A 15,253-nucleotide genomic window follows, 5' to 3' on the forward strand; every position below is an offset into this window, starting at 1 on the left:
TGACAAACATGACGTTACGAAGACTCAAAAAACATCATTATTGCTCATCCCGCACCCACAATGGCATGAAGGAGAAAGATAAGAGTAAAAAGTCAAATTCATATGGCATCATAGCCGTATAGAAAACCCTAGGCCGTAGAGGGTAATAAAAAAAAAAAGAAACAACAAGCACAAACGAAAACGCGCGATTTGAACAACATTTCCGCACCGTAACTACCGGGCGGCGTAAGGGAAGCTGCTTCGAGACAAGGGAAATAAATAAAATAAAAAATAAAAAATAAAAAATAAAAAATAGACATGCTCATTCATCCCAATATGGGGGTATCATCAAATATGCCGGAGGGAGCCATCATATCAAAACTGCCATTTCCCCTCCCTTCCCTTCCCTGCAAAAGCATATGCTCACAGGCCCTCAAAGATCCCATTTCCGGTCCAACCACCTCGCTATGAACATGGCATAGGAAACTCAAGAAATAGCCTCGCAGCCCGCAGCCCATCCACCAAAAGCAAAATAAAAACAGGCCCGAATCGCCGAGCGCTCACTTAAAGCACAGGCAGCGGCCGATTCTGAAGGTCCATGGAGCCCTGCGTACGCCGTGGCGGTCGACGGTGACGCCGGTGGAAATGTGCTTGCCCCCGATGCGCTTTGAGTAGAAGAAAGGCATGGTTTTTTTTTCGTGATTTCTCTTATCTGGTAGTTGTCTGTAGGGCGATGATAGGTCGGACGGTACGCTGTACGAGGTTTGGGGGCTGTCTTTAGGTCTCTGGTTGGTTTGGACTATGACCGGTCTGTTGAAGAGATGGATATGTTGCAGATGTCAGCGGTGCGAGGTGGAAGATGGATTAAATAGTTAACTGTTTTGGCAGAGTTGAACTTGAGTTCGACGATGGCGGGAGTTGAGCCGCTGAACCAGAAAGGCTGAGCGGAGTTCCTGGCTAAGGTCCTTTTGAATAGTTTTCATTTGCCGCCGAACAGGAAAACGCAAGTATTTTTAACTTCGAATCTAATTTCAGAATGCTGTGGACGAATATCTACGCACAAGCTGTCATTCGCTGGGTAGTCTCAGGATGGGGCGGCTATGAAGTTAGATTTGAACAACGCAGGGGAGAAGCTACAACTCTTTTTATGGCGGCTTCCTCAGGGTGAATGACATACATACATACAGTCATGAAGTGAAGGGAACTTCCAGTTCCAATAAATAATGATCAATGACTGTTTCCAACAAGGAACAAAGATCAATTTTCGCCGCCCTGTTTCCGGCAAAGAAAACCGAACCAGCCAGTCTTCTCAGCCACAAGCGATGCGTCACCGCCAGGATCAACCTCTGTGGCGATTTCTCACATGGAGACAAGCATAACAGAAGCACTAGTATTCCACGGCCCATTCCGCACGACGAATCAAGTATATGATACTGGGCCCAGCCGTCTACTTGGCGCTGCAGAGTGGACAAGCAGATGCAAAAAACGAAAAACCAGTCAAAGCTCTAGAACTCGCCTGAGGTGAATGAGCGGTAGAGGAGCGACCACGCACGAGGTGTCGGAGGCTTTATTCAGATATGTCACAGCACTTCATGATTACGATGATGCTCTAGCACTGATGCGTTGCTTGGGCAGGGCAGAATTGGGAATTGAGAATTGGGTTCCGGGTTGAAATCCCAGGGTACGGCCTACAATAGTCTACTCAAAGCTTTTATCTTGATGGTTCTTGCATAGAGACCGGGTCTGTTACGTGTACTGCACTACTCAACCCCAGATCATTCTGTTGTTGTGCTTCGATTCCCTTTGTAGGAGGTGTGAACGGATGACAGAACCCAGCTACATGGCATCTTTAGATTTAGGAAAGAAGTAGTTATTCTTTGGTGTCAAGAATGCATGTGCAAGATCAGATCATTGCGCATCGAAAATACCAAGCCCCAAAACTGGAAGAAATCCATCAAAGATAACAGTAAAGCAAGCCCAAGGTATGTGCCACCAACTACGCCCAACCATAAAATTATAACACCTAATATGAACCGAATTGGAGTTGTGTGTTCCCATGCATTTATCCTTCTTTATGTCGTTTTGCTGCTCTGGAAGTCAAGGTATCATCCGGGAGCCCACTCCTTTTCGTACCCGGCAAACTGCTTGTCCGGATATCATTGTCATCCTGGCTAACTCGTCGGTTCGGATATTTCCCTGCGAAACCCTCAAAGCAATTCGCGGTCACGGGGGTACCAATCGAGAAATATGGATGTTTCAGCGCCTCTTCGGCGGTTAGGCGCTTCTTGGGATCGTATTCTAAAAGGCGGGAAAGAAGGTCAAACCCTTCCCTTCCAGGAGACCCGGATGGAGATGATGGATATCCCGCGGCCTTGACACACGCATGATACCACGCCTCCAAGTTTGATAGCTTGCTCAGGTGGCCGCCGCCACGTGATAAAACTAATGTCTGAAGCTGCGCGTACTCTGGCATTGAGGTAAGACCGGGCCAGGCTTCCTTGCTTGGTATTCCCAGAATTTCAATGATCTTGAGCATTTGATTACGCTGAAAGGGTACCGTTTTTTTGCTGTCCATCTTGGCTTCTTCTCCTTTAAATATAGGGCGCAGTGAGAGTAATTCCGCAAATATGCAGCCAACTGCCCAGAGGTCGATAGCAGGCGTATAATGTCGGCTCCCAAGTAATAATTCAGGCGCCCGGTACCAGATTGTCACAACAACTTTGTCGCCGGAGAAGAGGGAATTGAGAGGTTTGTAAAATAGACGCGCAAGACCGAGATCGCCAATACGGACCGCGCCAGTCGATGTAACTAGAATATTTGCAGGTTTAAGATCTCGGTGCAAAACCCAATTACTATGGAGATACAGCAGCCCGTTCAGAAGTTGGAATAATATCGATTTTACCATAGGAGCAGGTATGGGATGTCGTTGAGGTTGTGTGTGGTGGTGGATAATCTGTAGGAGATCGTGTTCTGTATATTCAAAGACCATGAAGATACATTTGTCTTCGAGAATTATCTCTTCTAGATGAACAACATTCGCATGCGATAACTCAGAACATAGTGCCATTTCTCGAATCGCTGACTGAGATAGGCCCGTATACTGTATTATTTCCCCTTCCTTGTCGGGTTTGAACCTATGGTTGTCAGCCTCGGTAAACATTCGTAAGTCACGGAATTGCGTGTACAAACTTTTTAATGGCAAACTCCCGCTTCTGACCATTTCTACCGATGGCCTTGTAAACTCGTCCATAGGTGCCACTGCTGATGAATCCGACGATGTGGTACTTCTCCCGAATGTGAACTTTGCTAGCATAACCAACCCCAGGCGACTTTTTTGGCTCCAGCGTATCTGCGCATGATATTCTAGTAAGTATCAATTTTAACAGGAAACTCGAATGACACAAACCAACAGCGCTGCTCGATATGCCTCCGGTTTGCCGATTGAGCTTTGACACAGAGCGGAACCAACATGGAACTTAAATGGAAATAGTGGGTCGGGTCAAAGAAGCCAGGGTAAGCCAACAAGCCCTAAGAGCAAAAGGACACAGTTTAAAAATGAAAAACAGAATGACCTCGACATCAACGTCAAGAGGAGAGGAAACCAGAAATAAAGTAAGGTTACCTCGTAATACGCTGGCTCTCAAGGAGCTTATATCGTGAAAACTGCGCTTTGACATTTCGGGAAGGCAGAAATTGGGTTAATAACAGGGAAAAATTTGGCGGATAGAATAAAATGCGAGAGACACGGAAGTCCATATAAGGAGTTATGCAAGACTGAAGAAAGAAATATTCAGAAATATAATAGGGCACCAAGTTGAACTTTGTAAGAAGCAAGAAGCTGGTGTCTCCTTAAAAGGCCCAAACCTAAAATTTAACTTCGAGGCTGAAATTTGAAAGGGCATGAACCGGCAGCTGGAAATCGACCGCGTTCCACTGGGGAGAATTGCGCAACCAAGCAAATAGAGAATAAGTGGATCGAGGGCAAAGTGGAGGCAACAGGTGAGGCAGGTGAACTTGAGAGGGATGATTTCGGTGAGGAGCCGGGCATATAAGGCGTAAAAGAGAATAATATCAATTACCATCAAAAGCTGCTTGCACACTCCTCTTCAAGCCCAGTGAGGGATTGCCATTGTTATTATTATTCAACGCACCGGCCGAAGATCTGGAAGCGTGGGTCGATCTTGCAGACGCCGCATCAGACAACGAACCTCCGCCGGCGGAGTGCGGCGGGTTACTGAGGCTCATTGCGGATTGGTAACGGACCGGACCTAGGGCGTGTCAGTGGTCTGAGATCTGGCCGAAACTCCCGCGCCACGATAGATTTGTTTTGGGGGGGTGGGGGGCGGCCGCGGGGGGCTAATGTTTAGCGGGGTCTCGTACTTATCATGCCCCAACGGGGTTCAGCGACTGCGGGGATAGATGCATGGTGATACCTAGGTGCCCAGTAGCAGGGTGTTGATCAGGGATGATTAATGTTCATGGGATAGATGGGAAACCGAATGCGTCTTGTTGAAGATCTTGTATCGCCATGTTCGTTTGCTGCGTTGGCGTCGAGCAGCTCAAGGGTGTTGCCTATCCGGTCATGTGACCAGTCTGGGCATCCATCCATCCCAGGGCTCAAAGCGTATCCATCCATCCAGCCCCTTGACAGCAAACTAGTATATAGCTTCTCCTCTTGAAAATGGGGACGGGGTGGGTGATGTAGCCCGCCGTCAAGCTACAGGCTACGTGTTCTTACTCCCATTTTTTTGGAATCCTTTTTAGGCTTTATGCGGGCTACGAAACCAAGGGATTGCGGTACCCTTGGCTGGCTTATTTCTACCTTGTTGATAGGCAGGATTCAGATTTTTCCAAGCTGGCTTGAACCGAACGACATTCTCGCAGAAAAATAATATTTTTATTTATTCTCACTGGCGGCTTTGGCGGACCAATTATCGACACACCTCATATGCTCGTACCCTCGTGGAGCTTTCGGACACATCTCGGTGACATACATACAGCGTAGTACTCGGTAGCGTTTCAGGAGGCGACTATTAAAAGCCCTTAGTCTTTTTAAGGTTCAAAAAGTGTCATTAGCAGATTAACGCTGCTGATTCTACGCATCGTAAGCCCACTCCAAACTAAGCACCAAACATATTAGTTCCCTAAGTTTGGGGGATACTATATTAAGACATTTCGAGCTTACTTGGTCATTTTAACTAGCGCTCAGCTCAAACTTCCCTTGGGGGTGGTTTTGCGGTTTAACTAAGAATAGCCTAACCACCACGGGAGATCACTCAAAGGTAGTCCTTTTGGGGAGGAGACGATAAGAAGTTGCCAATCTGTCGAATTCGAGATGTTCAACGTGTTCTCACCGAGTTCGCTATCTCGTCTAGATATAGCATGGAACATCCGCTCCTCGAAGGGGATGAATCTGATTCAGAATTTTCCCAGCAGTTAATACTTATCAGCCAGCCGACCTGGATCGGGGAAATTTTAGAGAGAGAGCGCTTCAAGTCCCCAAACCAAACCCTATTTGATAATCTGACTGCTCGAATTCAAGATGGAACATAACTCGGAAAATACGCCGCTTCTCGTCGATGCCAATGCTGAGTCTCCAGATGCAAACACACAAACCAACATTCCGTTGATGCGCAACTCGACTGCGGAAGCCTTTCACATGACATTGGCTCTAACATGGCTTTCTCTCGCTCTCTCGGTGTTGGCTTTCGCCTTCACATTTACCGTTTTACTAGGGATCCACGCCTTCTGGCGTGACTCTCATATAGACTGGACAGTCAGAGAAAGTTGCGCTTGGATGATGATACTGGTAACTATATTAGCTCTCTCAAAAAGTCATGTTAGGAAATAATATGTGACATCGAAATGCTTACTTCTGTCCATCGCCTTCTCATTAGGGCATATGCACGGCTTTGATCAGCTTCTTCAATTTAGTCTGCTTGTATCTGCGCCGGGGGAGAGCGATGCCACTGGTTTTTAACTTAGTTATCGACATCATTGTTGTTTTCTACTCCTTTGGCTGTACCATCACGGGCTTGATAGAAAACTACTCATGGTGTGAATGGGACTGCGATGACAGCAACACGAGAATGATCCAAATAGTGGCTGGAATTGGCCTAAGCTTCGGGTTGGGATTGGGGTAAAACATCTATCCGATGTCACCTGCGACGAATCTGTGCTGATAACTGTTACACATCTAGGATCACCCATTTGGTTCTATTCTTGATGCGATGTACGCGTACAATCCGTTGGTTAATTGAGTGGAGACGAAACGGTTCAATGCCATCTTTTCAAATACCCACCGGGCAGTTCACAGTGGAAATCACATTCAGATTATTAAGGCAGGATAATGCTAATGTACTCGAATCCACGAACAGAGGGACAAGATCCGAAAATATTACGGCAGAGGCGAACCGGGAGCTCATATAATTAGCATCTTGAAGGCAGTATATATTCAACCTTAACCCCCTACTGCTTGGTTATTATTATAACACTTGGTCATCAAACGTAGGATAGAAAAAGAGTTGCTGGTTCAGGCAGAGCAATGGTTAACGCTATTTGCTTTTTCTCGCCAGATAATATAATAAAAGGCCACTGCGCCAGAAAAAATCTTGTCTTCTCTCCTCTTTCCGTGCTCTCTGATAGAAGGCTAATGGCATTGCACCGCCCGTTGACCAGGCGGCATTGGAGAAGGAGCAGGGACAGTGAGCAATCGGTTTGAAATGCTGCAATCCCTTCAAATTGAAACGTTAATGTACTGCAAAATGAGATTTTTGATATCATCGATAGAGAGAAACATAAGTTCCAGGCCATAACTATAACACTCTCATCGTTTTGAAAACTATTAAATACAATACAAATGAGGCAATGAGATCATCATTCGAGTTCGAGTAGGACTGGCGGTATCATGTGATTATTCCCAAATGAGCCCCGCGCGCGCGGGTAACATGGTGGGCGATATGTTCTATTCCAAACGATCACTCACTATACATATATTTAATCCTTAATAAATAGTTTGACATGGATTCAAAAGTCAAGTATCTTCTATCGCTACGCGCCATTCGGGAGCGTGCAAAAATCGTGGAGGATGCCGCAAGAGCCGGGAAGTTAAACCACTTCGACCTACATGAAGATCGAATGGACGCAGTCGCAGACTTTGTGAGTTCCATTATCAAGGTATGTCCGGAAAACCCACCAAACTATCGTTCAGCTCAAGGCGTGGGTTGGTGGGCGGCTTACGCTGACAATATCCGTCCAGCGGGATTTTGGCCCGGATAAATTCCATGAAATTCCCCCGCATGGGCGCTGGCAACACTTCGATGTTGGCAATATACCTCGCGTCGCGAATATCATGCAAGATTGGAAGAAAGATAACTGTGATGATTATGAAATAACGCGTCGGCTTATCGACTTATTCTTTGTGTCTGTTCTCCTGGATGCTGGGGCCGGTGACCAGTGGCGGTACATCGAGCCGGGGACGAACCGGACGTATGAGCGGAGCGAAGGCCTCGCAGTTGCGTCCTTGCATATGTTCAACTCGCTGGCTTTTGCTGCCGATAAGGCGGGAAAGGCTCCTCGGGTTGACGGTAAGTCACTGATGGCCTCGTTGAAAATGTTGACGTACTAATTTTGATATTTCTCGCAGGGAAGGGGCTGGAGCAGCTAACCACCGAGGTGCTAGCGGAAGGGTTTCAGGTCTCGGGCGGCAATCCGATGCTAGGAGTTGATTCCCGCGCAGCCTTGCTCAGAAGCTTAGGAAAATCACTGCTCTCTCATTCTGAAGTCTTTGGGATTCAAGGCCGCCCAGGCAATCTTGTTGGTATGCACATTCCATCCACACACTCGAAATTGCTGCAAGGAAACCGTGTTGAATGCATTATGTAGACTATATGGTGAAATCTGCCGGAAAGTCTTCAGAGCTTGATATTCTAGCATTTTGGGACATTCTTCAAAACCTCCTGATCCCCGTCTGGCCCGAAGGCCGTACAACGGTTAACGGACATCCTATTGGTGACGCATGGCCATTGGGCGTTCTGCAGAAACAAAGGGGCTCTAATGATGGCAATCGCTCCGAATACATTCAACCATTTCACAAACTTACCCAGTGGCTCACTTACTCGCTAATGGTCCCGTTCCAGCGCGTGCTTGGCCTGCAATGGACCAACGCCGAGGCACTTACCGCATTGGCTGAATACCGCAACGGTGGCTTGTTTGTTGACTTGGGCGTTCTATCTCTTAAGAAAGAAGCGCTTGATCGAGGGTTGAAAGCATCTGGGAGCGAACTGCCACAGTTCGAAGCAGGAGATGATGTTATCGTCGAATGGCGGGCTATGACCTTAGTGTTGATTGATAGGCTGTACAGCATGGTGCTATCTCGTACGAACGGTGTCCATCTCACTATGGCGCAGCTCCTTGAGGCGGGGACGTGGAAATCGGGTCGTGAAATAGCAGCACAGCGTCGCCCAACCACCAAATCGAGTCCGATCGTTGTTAAAAGCGATGGTACAATTTTTTGAGTGATTATCCATCAATGACCAAATTTAAGTCATGAGATTTCTCGTGCGGCTCGGTTGCTGGAGTCGATATTTTAGTCCGATAGGTTTGAAGCCTGTTAAAGAACAGAGGTCCAATAGAGAAATCAAAACTTCTTGAGGTGAAGAATAGTGTTGCGGGATACTTCGCACATTTCATCGAGCGGCAAAAGAACAAATAATAACAACGTCGGGGCTAGATCCTGCTTCATTAATTTCTCGAAAAGTGGTATTTTTATATAACTATGTTCAGTCAGAAAATATTTTTCATTATGCAGCGCTCTAGCTGCATGGCATAGTAGGTGGTTTAACTCGTTCTGCCCTGGCATGCCTCTATTGAATGAAGTATTTCTCGATAGGGCATATTGAATAGATATTCGGCTTGCTTCTACTACAAATATCTCTACCAGTAACAAGGAGTAGTCCGGAACTTAGACTATGATGCTTTTATAATGAGCTCACTTGCTTCCCAAAATTCTTACGGAGTAGTCGTCTTAAACGTGCCTGCTGCGGGTATATTTCATTTCAATGCTGGAGTCCAAACATATCAAGCACTGCTGGCATCTTCAGAAAGCCAGCTATTCAACTCCAGAGAAGCCTATATTGGCACCACGAGAAACAAAGTGCAGCTCTTGGCACCACCTACCACCTTGATTGATCTGATTATTGAAGCAGTGATGCAGTCAGTAGTTAACTCTTTACATCAGATCTATATACTGTAGTTACATGTAAGATGTGGTTGAAATGTACACGGTGAGCTCTAACCTAGCCCTAACTAGGCTGTGTGGCTTGCTGCGTGCGGCTGCCAAGGTGCAACTCTATCTCCCTGTTTCCGGATACTGAGATACTTGTGAATCCTATATGTCGAGAACCCCCCGAGTAACAGATTCAGCCGAATGCTGCCAGTATTATCGGAGGATTTCTCGAATCTTGCCTGCCCTCAAAGGCTCAAGTCCGCAATGATGACGCTCACGACGTCGTCGGCATCCGAATCGCCTGTGACGCCATATCTGCTGTTCATCATATTCATCACCACCTTGGGCCCCCTTCAATTTGGCTACCATCTAGTAAGGAAATGCCTCTCTACTGCGTATTTACATGGGATTATCCCACAGTCTCGAGTTCTATAAGTTGGTTTTCCAGTCAACACAGCTTGCTAACGGGAAAACCAACCCTTTCTTTTCCACTTCAAAGGCTGAGCTCAATGCTCCCAAAGACGTCATCACCTGTTTGAAGAAAAGTATTACTTTAAAAGGGCAAACAACAACTTCGGGGCTACCCCAATGTATCCCGATGAATGAGTTTCAATTCGGCATCGTTACGTCAAGTTATACCCTAGGCGGTCTTCTAGGAGCTCTTATTGCTGGCCCCTTCGCAACCAAATACGGCAGGCTCCTCGCTCTCCGCGCGACTACGATATTCTTTGTTCTAGGCCCCATTGCCGAAACCCTTGCCACCGGAATCGAATCGCTGAGTGCGGGACGGTTAATCTCAGGCATTGGAGCAGGCGCCGCGATCGTTGTCGGGCCTATATATATAGCGGAAGTGGTGCATGTGAGCCAACGAGGGTTCTTCGGCGCCTTTACACAGGTCATGACCAATGTTGGAATATTACTTTCCCAATCTCTGGGGTACTTCCTAAGCAGAGATAGCCTATGGCGTATTATCCTTGCGGTTGCTGGTGCGATTGGTGCTCTGGAACTGCTTGGATTGTTCTTTGTTCCTGAGAGCCCCATCTGGCTGGCTGAACATCAACGTGCTATCCATGCGCGACGAATCCTTCAGCGCATCCGCGGAAAGAATAATGATATTGAACCAGAAGTAAAAGCCTGGCGAGTCCCACCTGGCGAGACTGATACCCGAACATCAGAGGAAGAATCTCTCCTCACACCACCAGCCGGGAATCTTCCTCCCAAGCGCCCCCCCGTCTCCATGCTAGGGGTCGTCGCAAGCCCAACATACCGCCCTGCAATCATCGCAGTCATCGCCGTCATGGTCACCCAACAATTCACCGGCATCAATAGTATAGTCATGTACAGCGTCTCCATCCTATCTGACATCCTCCCAACCACCGCCCCGCTGCTCGCCGTCGTGATCTCCGCTCTCAATCTCATAGTTACCCTCCTCTGCGCCCCACTGGCCGATAAACTAGGCCGCAAAACATGCCTCCTCCTCAGCATCACAGGCATGGGCCTCAACTCCATGCTCCTCGCGCTGGGCATCGCGTTCAATTTCCAAATTCTCTCCGCCATCGCGACGCTCCTATTCGTAGCCAGCTTTGCAGTCGGGCTTGGACCCGTTCCATTTATCCTTGCGTCGGAACTCGTTGGGCCCGAGGCAGTTGGTGCAGCCCAGAGCTGGGCCCTGGGCGCCAACTGGACTGCTACTTTTGTTGTAGCGCAGTTCTTCCCGCCGCTTAATGTGGCGATGGGAGGGAAAGGGAGGATCTATTGGGTGTTCACGGCTTTGGCTGTGGTGTTGGGTTCGTTTTTGGCATCGTGGCTCCCGGAGACGAAGGGGAAATCTACTATGGAGGAGGTTTGGGGCCTGCGGGAGGAGAGGAGGGTTGATTAGATTATATTTGCTTTCTCGTCCCATGTATTTCGTATTCCTCCAAGTTTTTTCCTCTTGTTTTCTTCCTTCGCGGGATTGGGAGCTACGAGCTCGTCTAATTTCTTTATCAATGTCATAGTGTAGATCAAGATATGTGGTAATAAGTGCATGTGCTATACTGGTCATATTATTTTCTTCCACTTTCATACCCGCTATCTCAATAAATCGTTCATTTTGAAAAAGTTAAACACTTAGTACGGCGGCTTGTTGTAGCAAATAATAAATATACTTTTCACATAATTCCACAGACGTAGCACAGGAGTAGGATATAAGGCCATCTTTCCCACCCCTCCATCCCAATCTACCGCGTTGCGTGCCCATTATCACTGGCTCCCCTGTTGAAAAATCAATCTTCATAAAAAATTAAAGGAAAGAGAGGCCCGAGATGCGATGATCCTCATCACCCCATAATTTTTCTTAAGCTGAATCGGTCTATATTGTATGTAATGTATGTACGTACTAGCCTGCAACCACAATCACCCCTGGGTGAGCCATGATATCCTGGCCTGTTCGCTTCTCTCTCGCCAAATGGGCGCCCACGGACAAGGAGGAGCTGAACAAATTACATTTGGCTAAACGGCTTGGTCGAACGATTGATCACTGCTTCTGGCCTCGTATCTCGAAAGGCAAAAGCGCATTCCCCGGATGTAACTAGCCAAATGTTATGCATCACAGAATCCCTTTGATTAGCAGAATGTAGCTAGCATTAGGTGCAAGTTTTATTTTGAGAATCATTAAGATTTGCACGAGTGATATGTCTGAATATATAGTTTATTGAGAGAGAGGAGGGAGGGGGGAGTAAGAGACCAGATAAAGGCATAATAGATGATTTCAAGAAAAAGAAAAAGGGGGGGAAAAAAGCCTAAATTAATTAAAACTGCAATAAAGAATAAAGTGTATTAAGTAGTAGTAGGAAATAAATAGCAGTGAATTATTTTTTTTAAAACACAAACCAAGGCAACTCATTCTTTTAACTCTCTCTCTCTAAGGAAAATCCGTTTTTTGAAATAATAAAGCTCTTCTTGTGTTTTTAAGTGGAGCTGAATAGAAGAGAATAACTAATGACAAAAGAAATATTTCAATCAAGGAATGACAATGACTGCACAGACGGTGACGGCAGTCACATGACGGCAGGTGTTGTGGTAGTGGTAGTCATTTGTGTAGTGGTGGTGGTGGTCGCTGGTGTAGTGGTAGTGGTTCCTGGAGTAGTGGTGGTGGTCACCGGTGTGGTGGTGGTGGTTACTGGTGTGGTGGTAGTGGTGGTCGCCGGTGTAGTGGTGGTGGCAGGGCTGGTAGTGGTGGTGGTGGTGGTCGCCGGTGTGGTGGTGGTGGTTACTGGTGTGGTGGTAGTGGTGGTCGCCGGTGTAGTGGTGGTGGCAGGGCTGGTAGTGGTGGTGGTGGTGGTTACTGGTGTGGTGGTAGTGGTGGTCACCGGTGTAGTTGTGGTGGTGGTTGTAGTTGTCACAGGGCTGGTTGTAGTGGTAGTGGTGACCGGGCTCGTAGTGGTAGTGGTGACCGGGCTCGTAGTGGTGGTGACTGGGCTTGTGGTTGCAGTGGTGGTGGTGGTAGCAGTGCGAGTGCGAGTTATGGTGCGAGTTCTAGTGGTGCGAGTTCTAGTGGTGCGAGTTCTAGTGGTGCGAGTTCTAGTGCGCGTTTCAGTACGAGTTTTAATTCGTGTTTTGGTCTGAACCTTCGTAGGATATCCCTTAATCGGATACTCCTCGGTGGGATATAGGTCAGTTGGGTACTCTTCTGTAGGATAATCCTCTGTCGGGTAAGCGCCAGTTGGGTATGGGTTAGTAGGATACTCCTTGGTGGGATATAGGTCAGTTGGGTACTCCTCAGTAGGATAATCCTCTGTTGGGTAAGCATCAATTGGGTATGGATTAGTAGGATATCCCTTAATTGAATACCCCTTGGTGGGATATAAGTCAGTAGGGTACTCCTCAGTAGGATAATCCTCTGTCAGGTAAGCACCAGTTGGGTATGGGTTAGTAGGATACTTCCTGGTAGGATACTCCTCTGTCGGGTATGTGTCTGCTGGATACTTCTCAGTAGGATAATCCTTAGTTGGGTGAGTGCCAGGGTTGGTAGGATGCTCCTCTGTCGGGTAAGTGTCTGTTGGATACTTCTCAGTAGGATAATCCTTAGTTGGGTGAGTGCCAGTTGGGTATGGATTGGTAGGATGCTCCCTGGTAGGATACTCCTCTGTCGGGTATGTGTCTGCTGGATACTTCTCAGTAGGATAATCCTTTGTTGGGTGAGTGCCAGTTGAGTATGGGTTGGTAGGATACTCCTCTGTCGGGTATGTGTCTGTTGGATACTTCTCAGTAGGATAATCCTTTGTTGGGTGAGTGCCAGTTGGGTATGGGTTGGTAGGATACTCCTCTGTCGGGTATGTGTCTGTTGGATACTTCTCAGTAGGATAATCCTTTGTTGGGTATGCATTCATTGGGTATGGGTTAGTAGGATACTCCTCTGTCGGGTATGTGTCTGCTGGATACTTCTCAGTAGGATAATCCTTTGTTGGGCGAGTGCCAGTTGGGTATGGGTTGGTAGGATACTCCTCTGTCGGGTATGTGTCTGTTGGGTACTTCTTAGTAGGATAATCCTTTGTTGGGTATGCGTTCGTTGGGTATGGGTTAGTAGGATACTCCTCGGTAGGATACGCATTCTTATCCGTACGATAACGCCTAGTTGACGTTCTAAATGTCGTTGGCCTTGACTTGGTGCTCTTTGGATTCGGGCGTCTAGGGACGCAATAGCCCAACCCCTAGACAAAAAGTTAATGGCGATTAAAATGAGCGTGAAGTCGACAGTAGGTCAGTTGCCTTACCGTATCATATTCGCAATGTTCCTTGCCGTCACCAATTTTAACGCACTTGCCGTTCCGAAATTGCCAGTTGTCAGAGGTCCTGAAGGGGCCGCACTCATAGCAAGGTCCTCTTCCATGCCCTGCAAGCATGATACATTCAGCCACAGAATGGCTGAATTTAGACGCACACCAGATTACGCAAACAGCATAGCCATCCTGTCCTCCTGCGTAGGTCGATGTAATGACACCTACAAGTAATACTTAGTAAATGCTGTATTATAGCTCCCCTGGTTTTCATCGCAAATGAGCAGCTCACCAAGCAGAAGGAATGGAAGTAACAGAACGCGCCCCATTGCTGCAATGGAGAGACACAGGTTAACTGGTGGAATGAAAATCCAATCTGTGGTAATGAATGTGGAAGTCTTAATACAAGTAGATATGTAGCTCAGCTCATGTGTTGTTTCTCTTAAGATAGAAGCCGAAGAGATAGGAAGTAGATAGCTAGGAGGCTCAGCAATATATATGTCGATTCAACATATATTCGCCATCTTTAACGATATCTATAATGATATCAATCATTAGGCATTCAAAAGCGTCATACAATCAACGATTGTATGGATGAAAGCCTAGAAGAAGAGAAGACCCTGAAAGACATGTCTTTGTCTGTGGAGAATGGTTGATAGAATGCCCAGGGTATAGGCACGAAACTGGAGGATTGAGACCAGACCCGAATATCGGATCATAACCCTGCATGTCTTGTTCATGATAATAGATCTGGAGAATGTGGCCGTCAGGAACCACTGTATCTGGAGACCTTGTCGACGGAGTGTGTGGATGATGAACTTGAACATGAACCTGCTTGGTTGTCAAGAAAGAGGCTGCGTCGTGTGCTTAGTCAGCTGCCCAGGCCTGTTGGTCAGTCAACACCATCGACCAACCTCTTCGACATCCACGAAAGCAGGAATCTCTTCGCTTTCACACGCTCCGGTTGCTCGATGCCAACTTGAATGCAGCTATCTGTACCATAAGAAACATTGTCTGAAATGGGGCTCTCAGTCCAATCCACGGTACTGGTGTCTTTGCCGTCTTGTTCCGTCCCGAGGCCGTCTCTATGCCATATCCAACAACGAGCTTGGGGTTGTGAATCTTGATTTTTGGAGTATTTGAAAAATCTGGTCTTGTTTTTTTTAAGTTGTCAACGCGGCTGTTTATGCGGCAATCTCTGCACTTTTGGAGGTTTTTCTTGGTTTCATGTCAGATTTATCCAGATCTGACCATCTGCACAGTACATATCCCTCTAGATTGACGCAGGACA

General features: G+C 47.1%; 5 protein-coding genes across 8 annotated transcripts; 3 read left to right on the forward strand and 2 right to left on the reverse strand.

Annotated features, from left to right (window-relative positions):
* Window positions 1-2,041: 2,041 nt before the first annotated feature.
* On the reverse strand, window positions 2,042-4,224 carry BDBG_06567 (CMGC/CDK/CDK8 protein kinase; the record flags this gene model as incomplete). Its single annotated transcript, XM_031722661.1, has 3 exons — window positions 2,042-3,113; window positions 3,169-3,328; window positions 4,059-4,224. The coding sequence occupies 3 exons, from the start codon at window positions 4,222-4,224 to the stop codon at window positions 2,042-2,044; spliced, it is 1,398 nt and encodes a 465-aa protein (XP_031579499.1).
* A 32-nt stretch (window positions 4,225-4,256) lies between these two features.
* BDBG_06568 lies at window positions 4,257-6,916 on the forward strand. Of its 2 annotated transcripts, XM_002623083.2 has the most exons (4): window positions 4,598-5,083; window positions 5,182-5,788; window positions 5,877-6,118; window positions 6,180-6,898. In XM_002623083.2, exons 2-4 carry the CDS (start codon window positions 5,522-5,524, stop codon window positions 6,406-6,408), a joined length of 738 nt encoding a protein of 245 aa, XP_002623129.1. In that variant the 5' UTR covers window positions 4,598-5,083; window positions 5,182-5,521; the 3' UTR covers window positions 6,409-6,898. The 2 variants fall into 2 exon arrangements, with proteins under 2 accessions (XP_031579500.1, XP_002623129.1); XM_031722662.1 differs by having other exon boundaries at window positions 4,257-5,788; window positions 6,180-6,916.
* A 15-nt stretch (window positions 6,917-6,931) lies between these two features.
* Window positions 6,932-8,984, forward strand: BDBG_06569 (DUF1688 domain-containing protein). The gene is made up of 4 exons (XM_031722663.1): window positions 6,932-7,155; window positions 7,238-7,565; window positions 7,625-7,798; window positions 7,864-8,984. Exons 1-4 carry the CDS (start codon window positions 7,000-7,002, stop codon window positions 8,493-8,495), a joined length of 1,290 nt encoding a protein of 429 aa, XP_031579501.1. The 5' UTR covers window positions 6,932-6,999; the 3' UTR covers window positions 8,496-8,984.
* Window positions 8,985-9,085: 101 nt separating this feature from the next.
* BDBG_06570 (MFS glucose transporter) lies at window positions 9,086-11,384 on the forward strand. The gene is made up of 2 exons (XM_002623085.2): window positions 9,086-9,577; window positions 9,705-11,384. Exons 1-2 carry the CDS (start codon window positions 9,407-9,409, stop codon window positions 11,082-11,084), a joined length of 1,551 nt encoding a protein of 516 aa, XP_002623131.2. The 5' UTR covers window positions 9,086-9,406; the 3' UTR covers window positions 11,085-11,384.
* Window positions 11,176-15,233, reverse strand: BDBG_06571 (viral protein TPX). Of its 3 annotated transcripts, none has more exons than XM_031722665.1 (4): window positions 14,255-15,233; window positions 13,960-14,186; window positions 13,598-13,896; window positions 11,176-13,526 (listed from the first exon to the last, which is right to left on the reverse strand). In XM_031722665.1, exons 2-4 carry the CDS (start codon window positions 14,073-14,075, stop codon window positions 12,244-12,246), a joined length of 1,698 nt encoding a protein of 565 aa, XP_031579504.1. In that variant the 5' UTR covers window positions 14,076-14,186; window positions 14,255-15,233; the 3' UTR covers window positions 11,176-12,243. The 3 variants fall into 3 exon arrangements, with proteins under 3 accessions (XP_031579504.1, XP_031579502.1, XP_031579503.1); XM_031722666.1 differs by having other exon boundaries at window positions 11,545-13,706; window positions 13,778-13,896; XM_031722664.1 differs by having other exon boundaries at window positions 11,176-13,896.
* Between the last annotated feature and the right edge of the window lie 20 nt (window positions 15,234-15,253).

This window comes from Blastomyces gilchristii (genome assembly GCF_000003855.2).
Source record: "Blastomyces gilchristii SLH14081 genomic scaffold supercont1.14, whole genome shotgun sequence".
Lineage (NCBI taxonomy): Eukaryota > Fungi > Ascomycota > Eurotiomycetes > Onygenales > Ajellomycetaceae > Blastomyces > Blastomyces gilchristii.